At 40.1% G+C, this 19,181-nt stretch overlaps 1 protein-coding gene across 4 annotated transcripts in view; it reads right to left on the bottom strand.

Moving 5' to 3' along the window:
* The window catches only part of NPEPPS (aminopeptidase puromycin sensitive), a 110,309-nt gene extending 96,616 nt beyond the window's left edge, over positions 1–13,693 (bottom strand). For 2 of the 4 annotated variants that reach the window (XM_086358001.1, XM_086357999.1), the window contains exon 1: positions 7,477–7,864. Coding sequence is in view for 2 of the 4 variants with exons in the window: in XM_086357999.1 (XP_086214125.1) it covers positions 7,477–7,737 (261 nt within the window). In the remaining 2 variants the exon portion in view is untranslated. Of the gene's footprint in view, positions 1–7,476; positions 7,865–13,439 lie in introns of those variants that run through there. The other 2 variants (XM_086358000.1, XM_086358002.1) reach the window with 2 other exon arrangements.
* Between the last annotated feature and the right edge of the window lie 5,488 nt (positions 13,694–19,181).

The raw sequence follows: 19,181 nt of genomic DNA, 5'->3' as shown, positions 1-19,181 counted from the left end.
AATACTTAGGTATTTCACAGAATTCAAGTATCTGACCAACGAGCTAAATAAAAGCCCTTTTTCCCCCCACTTAAACCTTGATTTAAAACAACTTAAATTTTTTAATTTCAAAAAAATTTTAATTAGGAAACCTTTCTTACATGTTGCAAATAATTATGTATCTCAACCTGCATATCATACCCATCATGAGTGTACACTCTTTTTGTAAAAATAGAGGAAGAAATCTGGTATCGTAAACTATGTCAAAACTTCATAAAACACTCTTTAAATTTTTTATTTTCCCAAAGAAACATCTTGAATGTAACAGACACTAATGACTCACCACCAAGATTAAATAAACTTTTACAGCTTTGTCTTATTTGACTTAGATCCAAAAAAGTAAAATATAGGTACAAAGAATGCCCCTTCCTCTCTTCCTCATTCCTTAGAGATAACCACTATCCTAAGCTAATGTATATCTTTCTCATATATGTTTAGTACTTTTGTTAGTTATATAAAGAACAGCAATGTTTTTAATCTTATACAAATGATATCAAAGTGTGTATAACCTTTGCACTGTATTCCATTGTTGTTTAAACGAGAATTTTTCTGATCGCTAGTAACATTAGTTATCTCTTTTGTTTCTTCTTTCTCTCTCTCTCTCTCCCCAACTTCTACAACCACCCCCCCACCTCCCTTCTTCCCTCCCTCCCTCTCTCATTTTCTTTCTTTTTTGGCCCTTAAGTTTTTCCTCTGCAACTTATTCATAACCCCTGCTCATTTTCCAATTTGGTTGTAACCTTGTTTTTATATAATTGTTCAAATTCATTTTCAGACATTTGAACAGTCTAAATCTAAAATAACAAAAACACAGATGTCCTAAATCACAAACAAATGCCCACAGAGGCCAATGAAACAGGTGAGTACAGTAGGCCAGGTGAAGGCTATGCATAAAGGAAAGCTATGTGCAAAGGAAGGAGGAAGTATACATTTCCTGGAGCCAACCAATTATTGGTAAATACGGGGGAAAAAAAAACAAACAATGTTGACAGATCTTTCCATTTTAAAAAGCCACAAATACAAATTTTACGTGCAATCTCCCAACTTTTAACTAATGACAATTAATTCAGATTCTTTAAAAACACTGTGTAGATCAAACAAAACCAACTGTAGCCAACAGTGCCTTGAGGTCACTGAACAGACCACAACACTAAGTAAAGAAACAGAGTAATATAAAATCTGTATGAAAAACCTACCTAAGAGTAATTATTTTATTAGGAACCAATACATACATATGATTAATATTAAATTAAAATTACCTGGCCTAAATTATAGACAGTATGTTATTAAACTTAGATTGTCAAAGTCTCTAACATATAAAGAGAAACTATTTTGGCTTATAAAAAACAAAATCTTCTCATAAATCTTCCTGTTTCTAAACAAAAATACCATTCAGTGAACAGTTTTTTAATTTTGTAAGTGGTAATATTCCTTTCTTCACACTGTTTATTTTGCCAGAACACATCTAAACAACACTAAAACTTTTAGTCCCAACTGACTGTTTATAGCACTACATTTAAACAAAAAGAAAAAAACAACCTTGCCTTTTCACAAACTGACTTTAAAAAATTTTTTCAGAAACACAGGAATAAAGCATTTTCTAGCACATGCACCAAAGGGTAAAATGAATAAAAAACTTTCCAGGGTTTGAAGTTAGCATACAGAATAACAACAGTGGTTTAGTTACATGTCTTAATCTTTACCTAGGCAACTTTTATTTTCATCCATCAACATCTACAATGAATTTAATGGTAGCCAAGCAATTAATCTACTATGTCAAGATACCTGTACTACACTACATATGCCAAATGACATTTATCTCACTATTGTACCGTTTTGAGGAAAAGTGTTTGTACTTTGGAAAGGCACAGGACACAACATCCAGTTACAAGTACATTCCAATTCCTCCTGGGTTTAGAGAAAACCCACCAGTTTGTAGAAAGGACAGGGAAGCCTGGTGTGCAGCAGTCCGTGGGGTCGCACAGAGTCAGCCACGACTGAGCAACTGAGCAACAAACACCAAGACCAGTTTATACTAATGAATTAAGCTGCTTGTTGAACAGCAACTAATTTTTTTTCCAGAGTACTGCCATTTCTGGAAGGCAATACTCAAATTTCAAAAACCAGACAGTATATTCTGTCTCATATTAGAAATGCACTTTATAGACAACAGAATAATCCATAGAAAGTATTTCTTTTACCACTTAGTGCCTCACACAAGGTAATCTTTTAATAGATGTTATTATTCAGACACATGCACAGAGAACAAGACTAAATGTGCTCTACTCATAAAGATATTAATCTGAATGTCATCTAACAGCATTCACCTAATGGTTTACAAAGCACTTAATCAAAAGGATAGCAAACTTAAGAATAATGTGCTGTATTATAAAGCACATATATATTATATTGGATATCAGCATACTCTTATGTATCATCCAAGGAATGTAATTTAAAACATCCAGGACTTAAGAATGCACTCAACTATCACACTGATCTTTTTGATGCTTTACCAACAAGAGCTCTAACCTGATGATTCAGTGATTTCTCACAGGTTAACATCATCATGTTACTGAATACTGCTTGTATGTTCCACTATCAAAAATACAGGTAATAATGTAAGTCAACTATACTTCAATTAAAAAAAAAAAAAACAACTAGTAATAAATCAAAAGAATTTCAGCATTAAGATCTTCACTTTCCAAGCTTAAAATAGAAGCAGAATGTTAAAGGTGGGCATATAAATTGTTTTGATAACAAACTTACTTTCAACCTTTCCATCTGAATAAATGGGTTATTAGTGTATTCTTTCTTTAATTCAAACTAGGGCTAGTTAAGTCTTCTTGGGGTCCCATACAGACTGTATTTCAACTAAACCAAACCACCCTAAGTAACGTTTCTACTGAAGAGACAACTTGACCACTGGTAACAATTTTGCAATGGAAGTTTCCTAAGAGAGAGAAAGGGAGCCATCTGAGACAATTTTTTTCCTGAATGAGTCTTTACCACAGTCACTCAGGAACACGCCTTACGTGTACTATTAAGACTCAAAAGGGTTTTTTCCTGATTGCTAAAACCCTGAGATTTTAGTAAAAGGAAACTTCCAGTCTGACAATTCCAAAAACCAGTCAGTCTGAAGCTTGACAAGTTTCACTTTGCCTAACAAGCAATTTCATCATTAAAATTTTGTAATAATCATTGCCTTTGTGGAACAGTACTATAATTTCTAAAGACAATAAGGAGCAAATAATTAGTAAACACAAATTGAGCCAAGTTTTCTAACAAAAGAGCCACTAAAAACAGCAAGCTGCAGAAAGTCAAACAAGTAAACATACAGAACGTTACTATTTATTGTTTATATACCATAAAACTTCAAAATTATACATAGAAGTAACAGCTACCAAAAAAGAGAATTTACCGCTCAGGGTGAGGGTGGGAAGAGATGGAAATGGACTTTAGTGGTATCTGTGACATATTATTTTCCAAAAAACATCTAAAGTCTAAAACAAAGGGGACAAAGCACTAACATCTGCTAAATCTAAGTGGTAGGTTACTTCTCTGTATTTAAAATATTTCTAAATTTAAAATATCAAAATGATTGCAAATGGCCAAATAAACTGAGAACTACATACTTGTATGGTGTTCAAAATGGAATTTCCAAGATCTAGAGAACTAATCTCAATTAACAACAAAACAGCTATTTGAAGGCTCAGTCCTTTGACACCGACTCACATACAGATTACAGTAAGATTTACTTTACAGTAAGAACAGTCTCATTTATGTAGCAAAGTTCAGAGACGTCTCACTGATAATTTACTATTCAAGACCACATTTATGTAGGCTGCATTGTACAATATCAATTATCAAGAACCAGGAAGTTAAAAAAAAAAATAAAGCCTTTATGGAAACCAGAAGTGATGACACAAAGTCCATACAATAAAGCTCATACCTTTCACTCAGAAGAGAATCCATCAAACACATTTAGAAAAAAATTTTAAGCTCAAACAAGCTTGTTTATTTGGTTACTTAGAGCTATTCAGATCAAATTTAGTAAAACAGAACAGGGAAAAAATTGCACAATAGGGAGCAACAACACACAGTAAGCAGCAAGTAATAACCTGAGAATAAGAAAAACAAAAAAACTTTATAAAGAACAAATATGAAACTAATAAATTATAGTACATAGTTCTGGGTAATCTATGGTTATAAGTATCAGTGACATATTGAGAATGCTTTTCAGTATTTAGAAAACCTAGAATATGAGCAATCACAGAGTTTAAAAAGGTAAATATTTCCATAGAATCAGTAAATATTTTTTAAAGTCTGAGTGTCTCAAAGAGTAAGCTTCATTTATCTGGAAAACTCACCGCAGAATTCACTGCCAGTTGATACAGGATAAAACTTACCAAACAAAACTTTCTTATACTCGGGGGTTTCCTCAATGATACATTTCAAGAAACATAATAGAAATCTGAACAAATTCAATTCCTTATGACCAATCTTTCAAATTTACTTTAAGACCATTTAGTGATCTAGCATAATGCTGGACAAAATTGATTACTTTTATCTTTTTTAAAAGTAAAAAAGAAAAAAAAAAAAAAAACCCTACCAAAATGACTGCATAGAAAATCTGCAAAATTTGGGCAGAAACTTCTGTAACACAGGGCTGACAATAACATCCATTTAGGTGCCAAGTTTCAGTCTGCCAAACAATCTACTGTATCTGTAACTCTCCTCAAAGTGCCAATTTAGTCATCTCCATCATGAATATTTTGTTGGCAGAGGCCAGGGATTGTTTAGTATATCCTGACTCCTATTTCTCTGGCACAGGTAAACTATTTCCATAACACAATTACTGTATAAAGCACTATACACTCATAACCAGGAACTGTCACCACTCACATAAACTTGTAATCTATTTTTAAATGAATTACCTACAAAGCAAGAGAGTCAGAATTTGAAATAGCTATGAAAGTCTATTCCTCTCACATATCCTAATGTAAAACGAGGGGAAAGGGAATGTCCCATTTTTCTAGGCCCATGATAACACATTTTCAAAACCTGCTGAATTAGACCACACACACTTATGTAAAAGACAACTACTTTTTAAATCAGTGCACACTGACTAATTCATCTTCCCCAGGAGTCCACACCCAGGCCTGGTTAAAAATCCACTAAATTTCTAACATGTAACCTGTACAAATACTCTGGGCTTATTACAAAATTTTGTAACTAAAGCAACCAAGCAACTTGCATACTTTGTGCAATGTAATTCCAAACTGTTAGGGGACTGACACAATATCAGTTATCAATTTGGCTTCCAGAGATATAATTGTGTTCACATTTTTAGACTTCCACAATCAGATACCACCTAATCCCACAGGTTAAACTTACTGCTCCAATCTATTTCAAAAACATCAATATATGCTAACAACTGTTAACTTTTTACTAATGTTAACTCCTCTTTACATTTTCAAAAGCGGCAATGTGTACAATTAAAAAGTCCATTCTTCCTTTAATAAAACCTGTTTTCTTCCTTGTATAAGATTAACAAGTCCCTGCTAATACCTTGTACATTACCATGTGCTCCCTCAGTGTCCCGAACCAGCCTGCCATATATTTCTCATTTCTTTCAAAAAGCCAAGTAGAAAATGGGCCAAGTAGAAAACGGATAAGCATGTCACTGCTTGCTGTTCTACGCTAACACTTAAATAAAACCTTTATTAGCAATTTTTTTCTGAAAATTTTCCCTTTACCTCTCAAAATCATGAACCCATTATGGGGTATACCTCTCAAAATTATGAACCTATTAGGGTATACTTTTCAAAATTATGAATCCATTATGGGGTAAAACAACTATGGAGTTAAAAAAAAATGATTTTTTCAATGTTAGCCTTTTGACATAATGCGAACTCATTCATTGCTAGGTCCTTCTTCCCGCAGGTCTGCCAAGTCACAAGACACACTACTGTTTACACTCCCTCCCATCTGCCCCCAGCCAATATATATCAAACATTCTATAGTCACTTGGCTCAAACAAACAGTCTCCCAAATAACCCTCTCAAATCCTAATTTAGACCCAGGGTGCACTCTTTCTGATTCATATTCTCAATGGAAAATTTTTTCATCACCTGACTTTCACAGGGGTAAGTTTCGTCTTTAGATGCAGAGCCCTCATGCTTTCCTACAAGCACCCCAAATTTGACAGTATACTTTTTAATTCTACACTTTTAGACACATTTTCAACCTGAGTACTCGGCTTTCAAATACAACTGCCAACTTTCAATTCATTCCAACGCTATGCTAGTCTACATTTCTTTTATTTCATTGCTACATACACCCTGTTCTTTAAGATTGAGGCCTACTGATTTTTCCCCCTAACTGCAGTAGGAAAAGAAATGAAACAAAATATATTTATCATCATTCTTTTTCAAGGTAACAAGACATTTAAAGCTATCGTTACAACAAGATATTTAAAGGTACTAGTAAACAGTTCCCATTTTTCATCAGGAACTTCACATAATACATCACATAACACGGTATCACAAATGTCTATTGTTCCTGACCTTTGTAGGGCATCAATACTAACGATCTCCAAAATCAAACAATACTTTAGATAATCTGCGGGGGGAGGGGCGGGGGAGCATGATTCACCAAAAACTGCAATGAAGAGTAATGGAATATTTTCACCAGTGGTATACTAAAACTAATGGCTTCTTTCAGAGGAGGGTACTGCTAAGCAACCATCGCTGTAGCAATAAATCCACCTGCTTCAAAGGCTGCAAAGCCAGAAGATGGGAGGAAAAGCGGAGACGAGGGTCCTCCTTCAGCTTCTCTAGAGGTTAGGAGAGAACAAAGTCACTGCTGCACTGTCACTAGAGGGGAAGGGGGAGGGGGCGGATCATCTTAGAAACCCTGCCCCTGGGCCGGAGCAGGCGGGGAGAACTCAGCTAGGCTGCACGGGATTAACATTCCCCTTCTCACTCTCTTCCCCCTTCTAGAATCCCCTCCTCTCTTAACGCGCGGCAACCGGAGTCCCAGATGACTGCCCCTTCCAAAGTGTCCTCCGTGGAGCGTAGGGAGAACGACGGAAAAGGCTGAGCATGGACTCCGATGACCCCTCGGGCCTCCCCAACACCCTCCAGCCTCTCCCAGACCACGACCAAGCCCAGAAGGGCCAGGGTCTGGGGGAGGCCCCACACAGGTGTGCTGGCCCCAGAGGCGCGCGGCCCGGGCCCCAGCCCAGCAGGGCAGAGCACATAGACCGGGCACCCAGCGGCCGCCCCAGAGGGGCGCGCCCGTCCCCGAGCCGGCCTCCCCAGCCCCAGGTCCGCAGCGCCCAGGCCCGCCCGCCAGGTCGGGCCCCCAGCCCAGCCCGCGGGCGCGGCCTAACTGCTTGCCCGGCAGCTCGCCCCCGGCGCCCGAGGGTCGCCGTACCTGGGCGGAGGCCTCCAGCTTGCCCTCGAAGGTGAAGTCCAGCAAGTCGGGCTTGAGGCAGAGGCTGTAGTTGATGGGGGAGACGTCGGCAGGCAGCCGCTCGAAGGGCCTCTTCTCCGGCATCGCGGCGAGGCCCAGGCTGTGGAGGCGGCGGCGGCGGCGAGAGGAGCGGCTGAGGAGGAGAAGGAGGAGGGGAGGAGGCGGAGGGCCGAGGAAGAGCAGGCGGCGAGCAAGGGAGGGGGCGGCGGCTGCCAGCCACATCCACCGAGCGCCGGCGACCGCCTGAGGAGAGCGACCGGGGGAGTCTGGGGGCGGGGGAGAGACCCAGCCCGAGCGCCAGGGGCCAGCAGGGAGGGAGTGCGGGCGGGCTGGCGGGCCGGCTGCCTACGGGGAAGGGGGCGGAGGGGAGGGAAGGGGAGGAGGGCCAGCGGGGAGGGAAGGCGGTGGCGGCGGCAGCTGCGTGCGCGGCCCCGCGGGGCGGGCGCGCCTCCGCCGATGTGCGCGCACGCGCCGAGGCAGGGGAAGGAGCGGCGAGGGCGCGGCCGGCTGGGCGGGAGGATGCGGGTTAGCGAGCGAGCCTTGGAGGCGGGAGGGGGCTGCTGGCGCTGCACCTGTCCGCGCCGCCGCGGACAGCGGACTGCTCCCGGAGCCGGAAGAAGCCCGGAAGGGTTTGAGAAGCAGAGAAAAGGTGTGAGGGCTCCCTTATCACACCCCCACGCCCCCCACATTCCCTTCACCACCCCAATCTCCACCCCCGGCCTGTCTTTGGAGTAGAAACCTATGCAGTTGGTCAGTCCAAAATGTTAAAATACCAATTTAGAGCAAAATCCCAGCCTAGATTTTTAGCTCCAGATCAACAGAAAGCCCTGACTGGAGTCTCTTTGGCCGTAATTATTCTTGTTATTTTCAGTGTAACTTCAAGGGATGATATGAAAAATTTTGTCAGAAAATCTTTTAATAATCCAGGTTACTAAAATCAGTAAGATTTGGACCTTTGGGCAAGTGCTTTCAAAAGTTAGAAGTTTTGTTTTCATGATTTCATGTTAAAAAGTAAGATATGTTTCACTTTTTTTCTGCTTTCATCTTTGTTTCTACTTAAAAAAAAAAAAAAAAAAAAGACCTGGGAATTCCCTGACCGTCCAGTGGTTAGGACTCTGTGCCCTCACAGAGTCTGGGTTCTATCCATGGTGGAGGAACTGAGATGCCACAAGCCCTGCAGTGCGCCAAAAAAATTATAGTCATAAAGACCTTTTACCAATTGTGGCCTCTTTAAAGGTAAATTAGCTGTGGCTCCCTCAGTTTTATAGCCATCTCACTGAGGCATATATTTTTTAATATATATTATACATAAATGTGTATATATTTAGATGTTTTAAAGTGTCAAGGATGAGGAGATTTTATCTATCCCCATGTTCCTTTATAAAACCTTCTTATATAGCACCCCTTGTCAAAACTCAGTGCTGAAGGCTGTACTGAACCAGCATTGTCCAATAGAAATATAATGCAATCTGGCTAACTTTAAATTTTCTAATAGCCACATCAAAAACAGGAAAAAGGTGAAATTGATACATCTTATTTAACCCAGTATATGCAAAATATTATCATTTCAGCATGTAACCAATAAAAAATATTAATGAAAGAGTTCCATGGTGGCCTGATGGTTAGGATTCCTTTCACTGCCATGGCCTAGATTCAATCCTGATTGGAGAAACTGAGATCCCACAAGCTTCGCAGCCAAAAAAAAAAAATATATATATATATGCATATAGTATATATATGTGTATATATGCAACTTTTTTTCCAAAATAAGAGTTTGAAATCCAGTGTATATTTTACATTTACAGTACATCTCAATTCTGACTTGGCACATTCTGAGTGCTTAACAGTCACATGTGACTAGTAGCTATTATCAATATATTGATCAGCACCATCTTGGACTCTAGGCCTGTCCTGCTATCCTCTGAATCCTACAAACCTTTTAAGACAGACTGAAAAGCTGCAGTCCTTTCGAACTAAGATGTGAGATGGGGCCTTTTGTTGCATGGATGCATTTCTGTGACCATTTTTGGTCATAAACTAATAATTCTAATATAATTTGTTAATCTAATAATAATGTATTGAGTGCTTACTAAACACTTTACATGTACTAATTCATTTAATCCATTCAACAATTCTTTTAGGTCAACACCATTATCCCCATTTTACAGATGAGAAAACAGACACACAGAGATTTAGAGACTTGCCCAAGGTTGTACAGCTAGTAAATGGCAGAGCTGGCATTAAGACTCAGCCATTTTTTTTCCCTCCTGGAAAATTTTGTTGCAGCTTCCCTATTTCCTAATTCTTCAGAACTATACAAAAAAGATCTTAATTACCCAGATAACCACAATGGTGTAATCACTCACCTAGAGCCAGACATCCTAGGGTGCAAAGTCAAGTGGGCCTTAGGAAGCATCACTATGAGCAAAGCTAGCAGAGGTGATGAAATTCCAGCTGAGCTATTTCAAATCCTAAAAGATGATGCTTTTCAAGTGCTGCACTGAATATGCCAGCAAATTTAGAAAACTCATCAGTGGCCACAGGACTGGAAAAGATCAGTTTTCATTCCAATCCCAAAGAAAGGCAATGCCAAAGAATGTTCAAACTACCACACAATAGCACTCATCTCACACTCTGCTGCTGCTAAGTCACTTCAGTCGTGTCTGACTCTGTGCGACCCCATAGACAGCAGCCCACCAGGCTTCCCCGTCCCTGGGATTCTCCAGGCAAGAACACTAGAGTGGGTTGCCATTTCCTTCTCCAATGCATGAAAGTGAAAAGTGAAAGTGAAGTCGCTCAGTCGTGTCCGACTCTGTGGGACTCCATGGACTGCTGCCTACCAGGCTCCTCCTTCCATGGGATTTTCCAGGTAAGAGTACTGGAGTGGGGTGCCATTGCCTTCTCCCATCTCACACTCTAGCAAAGTAATTTTGAGCTAGCTTAGCTCAAAATTCTCCCAGCTAAGCTTCAATAGAATGTGAACCAAGAAATTCCAGATGTTCAAGCTGGGTTTAGCAAAGGCAGAGGAACCAGAGATCAGATTGCCAACATCCATTGGATCATAGAAAAACCAAGAAAATTCCAGAAAAACTTCTGCTTCATTGACTACACTAAAGCCTTTGACTGTGTGGATCACAACAAACTGGAAAATTCTTCAAGAGATGGGAATACCAGACCACCTTACCTGCCTCCTGAGAAATCTATGTATGTCAAGAAGCAACAGTTAGAACTGGACATGGAACAATGGACTGGTTCTAAATTGGGAAAGGAGTACATCAAGGCTGTGTATTGTCACCCTGATTATTTAACTTATATGCAGAGTACATCATTTGAAATGCTGGGCTGGATGAAGCACAAGCTGGAATCAAGATTGCTGAGAGAAATAACCTCAGCTATCAGACGCCACCCTTATGGCAGAAAGTGAAGAGGAACTAAAGAGCCCCTTGATGAAAGTGAAAGAGGCGAGTGAAAAAGCTGGCTTAAAACTCAACACTCAAAAAACGAAGATCATGGCATCCGGTCCCATCACTTCATGGGAAATAGATGGGGAAACAATGGTAACAGTGACAGACTGTTTTCTTGAGCTCCAAAATCACTGCAGATGGTGACTGCCGCCATAAATTTAAGACACTTGCTTCTTGGAAGAAAAGCTATGACAAACCTAGACAGCATATTAAAAAGCAGGGACATTACCGCCCAAGGTCCATCTAGTTAAAGCTGTGGATTTTCCATAGTCATATATGAATGTGAGAGTAGGACCATAAAGAAAGCTGAGCGCTGAAGAATTGATGCTTTTGAACGGTGGTGTTGGATGAGACTCTTGAGAGTCCCTTGGACTTTAAGATCAAACCAGTCAATCCTAAAGGAAATCAGTTCTGAATATTCATTGGAAGGACTGATGCAGAAGCTGAATCTCCAATACTTTGGCCACCTGATGGGAAGAGCTGACTCACTGGAAAAGACCCTGATGCTGGGAAAAATCAAAGGCATGAGAAGGGGACAACAGAGGATGAGATAATTGGATGGCATCACCAATTCAGTGAACATGAGTTTGAGCAAGCTCTGGGAGTTGGTGATGGACAGGGAAGCCTGGCGTGCTGCAGTCCATGGGGTCACAAAGAGTCAGACACAACTGAGCAACTGATCTGTACCTGAACTTCTTTATTTTCATTATGCAAGAACCCATGAGGCTCCCTTTTTCTGTTAAAGCAAATTTAATATATAACCATTTAAGGCTCTCCATGAGCTGTCGTTACCATTTTCTCAGACTTGTTTCTCTTTACCCTTTAACACAGATTCTCCAGTCTTAGCAAGCTAACCTGGTTCTTAGAGCTTGCTCACTATCTCTTCTTTACCACTGCTCATGCATTATTGCTTGGAAAGACCTCCTCATCCTTCTTGGCAAACCCATGCCCCTCCCTTCCTTCAAAACTCACCTCTTCCAGAAAGTCCTCATTGACTGACTCCACCCAGCTGTAACCCATTTCCCATCATCTCTCACATACTGGCTTTTGCTGACTTATTTGTACTTGTTCTGTCATTTTAATTTGTCTTATATACATATCTTTTTGAGATGTAAGACGCAAGAGCTTGACTACTTCTCCTGTAACTGTCAGGACTGAGCCCTGCACAAAGTACATCTCAATTGTTATTGACCTGACTAACCAGTTGACCAAGAGATAATACTTTACCCTTTGTATTGAAGGGTAAAAAAAAACCCTTTGTGTTGTGTGCTTCATAGAGAAACTATGTGAACCTAAGGTTAGAGGCAACCTTCTTTTATAAAATCACAGGAATTTTTGAAAAGCAAAACAAAAAACCTACCAGGGCTAATGGACTTCATGGCAACAGTAATTGTGACCCTGCTGAGGATAACGGGGAGAAACTTACTTGGCCCCATCCCTAGTCCCATGACCCAGAGGTTCCAATGCAGCAAGTCAAGACTGAACCCAGGCCTCCTGGGATAGAGGAATGGAAGATAGCATATAGTTCCCATAAAAAGACTAAGGATCTGACATATGTTCCAGACAGTCTTCTTTGGGATAACTTAAATGAAGTTTAAGGCTCTCAGAAATTAATTTCCTTCCAATGGGGCTTCAGAAAGAATGGAAAAGGCAATATATCTCAAGGTCATTAGCAGCACTTCCAACAGATTTCTTGGCTTCTCTCTTTAACTGACAATAATGGCCTTAAAGCAGATAAGTGCATAATGTATACTTTTCTCAAAGAAATATATAATTTCTTATATATATTTCAAAAAGTATAATATACTTTTCTCAAAGTATATTATATTCACTTGTGGTTTGAGAATTTCTAAAAAAAAAATGTCATGTTCTTAATATCAGAATGATCTTCATAGCACCAGTTGGAGTAAAAGGATATACAGTTGGCACCTAACTGGACAACCCAAGTTTGAACTATGCTAGTCCACTCCAGTGTTCTTGCCTGGAGAATCCCAGGGACGGGGGAGCCTGGTGGGCTGCCGTCTATGGGGTCGCACAGAGTCGGACACGACTGAAGTGACTTAGCAGCAGCAGCAGCAGCAGTCCACTTATATTTGGGTTTGTTTTTTTTTTTTCATTTAATACAAACTATACGACTACATGATCTGTAGTTGAATCCTCAGATGCAGGGGACTGACTATAAAGTTATATTAAGAGACAGATTTTTTTGACAGGAGGGAGTAGTCAGCGCCCCTAATCTCTATGCTGTTCAAGGTTCAACTATATAGGGCAAATGTAAGTCATTGAAGATGTTTCACAGCAAAGAGAATATGAAGGAACTGGGTTATGGATCCAAAATATTCCCCACATTACATGAAAGTAAATCGTTATTGTAACCATTTAGTTTCACTGACTTAGAAATTATAGGCTTCAATGTCAGTTTTGAACTTGTAACTCTAGTTCCACTAAGGAGAGTCTTACCTGCGGAAGATGGTGAAGGGGTTCCAAAAACCAGGGAAACAAAAAGTTGGAGAGCAATCCATAGGTAGCTGATGCCATGAGATCCCAGCCTTCACTCTTTTCTGTAACTTAAAATGGCTGTTGGAATGACCGTTGGGGAGTAGATAGAATGTTGCCTACCTATCCTGTGTTCTTCATTAAAGAGAAGTAGATTAATTCCATATGCTTTATTTAAAATGTGGATAATAACGATACATAACAGGTGATATATGTATGTGTGTCTGTATGTATTCATTCCTTTATTTATTTGAGGATGGCAATATGACATTATATACATCCAAATATGGCCAAAGAAAGGCCCTCAGAGTTGGAAAGAGTTTTATTTCTCTTGGTATCTTTCCATCAGGAAGTTGAAAAAGTCATGCATTTCCACCTCCACCTGTCTTACTTCCTTTCTAGCGCCTCTCCTCTTTTTTTTTTTCCTTTCCGAGTACTTCTGCGTCCTTTTTCACTAACACCAGTCCAGGATTATTTACCAATCCCAAGTGACTGGGCAACTCTATGACTAAACGCACACCCTTTGTTGATGATCTTCAAGTTGAGATGAGCCTGTTTGGCCCTGTCCTCTCATGAAGGGTCAGTCACCAGGCTCTTGCAGAACATGAATTAGAAAATAAGGCCAACGCCCTCTGCTGCAGGGAAGAATGCATATATCTGTGTCTGATGCGTGGGCCCCTGGAATGCTGCTACATTTCCCTTGAAATCATATGTCTTTAAGGGTTACAGTGTTCTTCTGGAGCTGGCATGTTAGAATTAACTTAGCAATGGTGTTGCCTTGACTTCAAATCCCAAAGAAATAAGTGAGGGCTCAGATTGAACTAGACCAGTGAAGTAGCCAAGAGCATTGTCTTAGCAACTTAGCAACAGTCACATAGCCTCAGTTTCTCCACCCTTGGCTCTATTTCTATTTGTTTTTTAAATCCCTGACAAGAATAATTTACATCAGAATTAGCCCTCCCTTAAGTCTTGACCCCTTACCTCAAAGAGAATAATCTCACCCATGTCTAACCCTAGGTTAAGGGTGGGGTGAAGAAAAGACACTCAAAATACTAAGGCCTGCCAACCTGCCTTTGAAATTTTAGCCATATCTTAAATAACAGGATGAAAATCTGCTGCTGCCAGGCTCCCTACAGAATTTGCATTGGAGTCAAGATAAATAAACACTTAAAAAGTGTAGGGGGAGCTAGTAATTAGCTTGTGGTCTGCTTATGCACAGGACTGAACTGAAAGTTATCTTGTTCTCAATAAAAAATGAATAAGATAATAATGCCAGAGGGGAAGAGAGATTGAAAGGTAGGCATCTAGTCCCCTTTCATTTGCAGATGTTCTGCTTTATTCTAGGAAAATAGTCTTGGAATATGGAGGCTAGCCTTTGAGATCTGGTGCCTGTTTTTTCCAAAATAAAATTTAGAGGGTATCATCTCTGTATTGTGGATTGACTCAAGAAGAAGCCACAGAAACAAAAAGCAATTCAGACTATTCATATTCTTTAGTCCTTGGGAAGCCATACCAGCAGATTTCTAGATATGGTCTATTTTAGTTCAAAGTGCGATCACACTGTATAAAATATACATTCACTGAGAAGGAGGCAGAGCACAGATACCCTGGGGACCTGACATCAGAAATTAGGGCAGGCCAAAAAAAAAAAAGACAAAACTCTTTAGGCAAAAAGGCACAATTCAGACATTCAAGATATATATATATATTTATTTATTTATTTATTTGACTGCATCAGGTTGTAGGCTTAATTGCTCCCTAGCATGTGGGATCTTAGTTCCCCAACCAGAGACTGAATCCACGTTCCCTGCAGTGCAAGGTGGATTCTTAACTGCTGGACCACCAGGGAAGTCCTGGGAACAATGTGTGTGTGTGTGTGTATATATATGTGTATATATATATATATATTTTTTTTTTTTTTTTTGCCCCAAACCTAGATTAGCTACTTAGTAGGAAAACAATCTTAGGAACTCTACATCAGGAAGCCCTGAACTCTCTGTCCTGTTCTGATATGTCTCAGTGCCAAGTGATGCCAAAATATGACATCTTTGTTTGGCCCTATGTACTTTTAATAAAGTGATTCATTACTATCTTATCTCAGTTTAAAAGGCTATCATGTAGAGGGGAGGCTGACAGGATCAAAGGAGTTGAAAAGGTAGAGGAGGGAAAAAAAAGAAAAGGTAGAGGAGAGGAAAAGGAGTTGCTATTTTACCGATAGTGCTATTCTTACTGTTTGACAGGGTAAATCACTTTCTTTGGTTTATAAGCCCCTTTTATTTTTTCTGGGAGTTAGAATACTGCAGTTCTGTCCAGGTTGGGTTCAAACTTGAAGTTTACAAATTGCAGTCCTGAAAGCTGACACTTGTTTTATACTCCTAAACAAGAAATTAAAACTAAATGGTAAAATCTTTAAAATCTTAGTTTTCTCTGGCTTTTCCCACCCTCATGGTAAAGGGACAGAGAAGCCCAATATGCTGTATTACAAACACTAGGATTCAAACTTAAAGGATAGGCACAGTAAATTGAAAATAAGTTCCTTTTGCTTTGTTCTTTTTTTATTATTTTTATAAGGGATTTCAAATAAAAAGGATCAGAAAGTTACAGAGATAGATTTTTGCAGTTAATTTGGGGGAGAAATTTGCCCCAAATTAACTGCAAAAAAAAGCCATGAAGAGAATTTCTGATTCCCGGTCCTGTCTCCTTTCAAAATATCCATGCCATCATAGGTAACTGTCAGAGGACAAGTGCTGAAATATTAGGAGGACTGACTACATGTCCTAGATTTTACTGGACAGTCCTGTTTTCAAATATTCTCCATGGCTGTTGTCATAACCATGTAAATGTCCTAAAAATTCCAAAATTCTGGCATTTGAGTTTAAAGAAAATGAAAGAAGAATTGTGGGCCTGGGAGTCAAGATAAAGAGGGCACATGATAGCTGGTGTCAAGGCCAGGTAATAGGAAGGAGACAGAAAGATCTGATTGCTAGAATAACCAGGCAGCTCACAGCTCAAATGAAGGTAACAGAATCCCACACCATGGAGCATCAGCTAATGCTAAGAAGAATGCTCCCTCCATGAGCATTCAAAGCAGACTCAGAACAATGTTGCTGTTTTCAGCCTGCCTCTGGAGTACTGGTACTCCAGCCTCCATTAAACAGGGTGAGACCTGACAGAGGGAGATCTGCCATAGTAACAAGTCCTATAAAGTAGAACAATGCCAGGAATCCTTTAGTGAAAGAGGTGAGGGGGGATAATCTCATTAGAAAAAAAATATTTTCATGCAGCAAATTTGAAGTCTTCCAGGTGCTTTACAAATCAGGTCTGTTCATTCCTCAGGACTAGCAAACCTAACAAGAGAAACAAGTTCTCTAGGTTCATAAATCCATATGGTTAATCCTAGGCTGTCAGCCCCTATACAAACAAACTCTAGAGATCCAACTGAAGTATACTCTTTACTTAGTATAACTAACCCATTACCACTCTAAATAATAGGGACACATTAAATGTTTTTCACAGTATTTTTTGTGTGAGTGTGGGAATCTGTGGAGCAGAAGAAAGGTTCAGTTCTTTTTCTTTTATCATGACCATTGTTGTTTTTTGGTCACTAAGTCATGTCTGACTCCGTGCAACTCCATGGACTCTAGCCCTCCAGGTTCCTCTGTTCATGAGATTTCCCAGGCAAGAATACTGGAGCGGGTTGTCATTTCCTTCTCCAGGGGATCTTCCCAACCCAAGGATCAAACCTGCATCTCCTGCAGAATTGCAAGTGAATTCTTTACTGCTGAGCCCCCGGATAAGCCCCAACATGAGTGTTGCTAACCTTGTAATTCCATGCAATAACCCTCAAGGTACATTCTCATCAGCCAGATTGGCAGGCATGGGTGGGGGGTGGCAGGGGGCAAGGGAGGGCTCCTGTTCTGTGGAGTAGGCCAAGTAGCTTTCCCAAATACTAGGATTGCCAGATAAAGTACAGGACGGCTATTTAAATTTGATCTTCAGATAAAAAATAAGTTTTTAAAGTTGTTTTTTAGTACAAATATGTTTTAGGTATTTCATCAGATCAGATCAGATCAGTCGCTCAGTCGTGTCCGACTCTTTTCGACCCCATGAATCGCAGCACGCCAGGCCTCCCTGTCCATCACCAACTCACGTTCACCCAGACTCCCGTCCATCGAGTCAGTGATGCCATCCAGCCATCTCATCCTCTGTCGTCCCCTTCTCCTCCTGCCCCCAATCCCTCCCAGCATCAGAGTCTTTTCCAATGAGTCAACTCTTCGCATGAGGTAGCCAAAGTACTGGAGTTTCAGCTTTAGCATCAGTCCTTCCAAAGAAATCCCAGGGCTGATCTCCTTCAGAATGCACTGGTTGGATCTCCTTGCAGTCCGAGGGACTCTCAAGAGTCTTCTCCAACACCACAGTTCAAAAGCATCAATTCTTCGGCGCTCAGCCTTCTTCACAGTCCAACTCTCACATCCATACATGACCACAGGAAAAACCATAGCCTTGACTAGACGAACCTTTGTTGGCATAGGAGCTGTTAACACTAAAATATGCAATATTTGGGAGGAACACTTATACTAAAAAACTGTTTACCTGAAATTCAAATTTAATTGAAGATTCGACTCTAGAGTTTTATTTGCTAAATCTGGCAACTCCACCAGTAGTCTACTTTCAGATTTTGAAGATGGCAGCCATGGCTTTTGAACTGTTTGATTTTATTAAAGGGAATTTAAAAGTAGCTTTGTGTGTTTGCAAAAATCTTTCTCTTGAGAGTCATTGGCATTCTGTCTTGTTTAATTTTTTAGGTTATGAAACCCCTAAAAGGATTCTCTCTCTTCAAATTTTCATATTCCCCAGGGTATTAACTTTACCTGGAAAGTAAAACAGCATAGGTTGATATCAGCTGGCTCCATAAAAATCAACTTGTCTCTTCAAATATTTCAAACACTTTAAATACTTTTTCTGAGATTAAATACCCATGTTCAAAATAGGGTGGTGATTGTGCCATATTTTGTAAGAGAAATTGCTTTGAGAGTGATGTTGGCAAGATTATGTGGAATAGCAGCCAAATGCTATCTACCACACTGGGAAACCAATGATGGTTTTTTTCTTTCTTTCTCCTACCACTGTTACTATCTTAATATCCTTTTAACGTTTCCACTCACCTGCAAATGATTCAGGCAGACATTATAGACCCGATTCTGCCACTTTGGGAGAGATCAAAGCTTAGCCATTTCAATGTGGGAGGGAAAAAAACAACTGTGAATAATAAATATTTACAGAGCTGAAATCAAAGAATATCTCAAGAGAATCACATCTTGCCATAAGCCAGGGAGAGAAATCTTTTCCATAATTATTAATAATTTGGTTCTTAAGAAAAATCATCTCTTCACCTGTTTATTAAACATTTACTGAATGCCTAGAGGAACTCATTGTGTGTGTATGTGTATGTGTGCACACTCAGTCGCTCAGTTGGGTCTGCCTCTTTGCAACCCCATGGACTGTAGCCCACAAAGCTCCTCTGTCCATCAGATGGTCCAGGAAAGAATACAGGAGTGGGTTGCCATTTCCTCCTCCAAGGGATCTTCCCGACCCAGGGATCGAACGTGTCTCCTGTGTCTCCTACATTTGCAGGTGGATTCTTTACCACCGAGCCACCTGAGAAGCCCCATGTATGTGTATAACTTGACTGAAATATAATGTTCA

Source organism: Bos grunniens, chromosome 19 (genome assembly GCF_055505025.1).
Source record: "Bos grunniens cultivar Pamir isolate PY7600 chromosome 19, Bosgru_T2T1.0, whole genome shotgun sequence".
NCBI lineage: Eukaryota > Metazoa > Chordata > Mammalia > Artiodactyla > Bovidae > Bos > Bos grunniens.
This window is presented reverse-complemented; position numbering and strand designations above follow the sequence as displayed.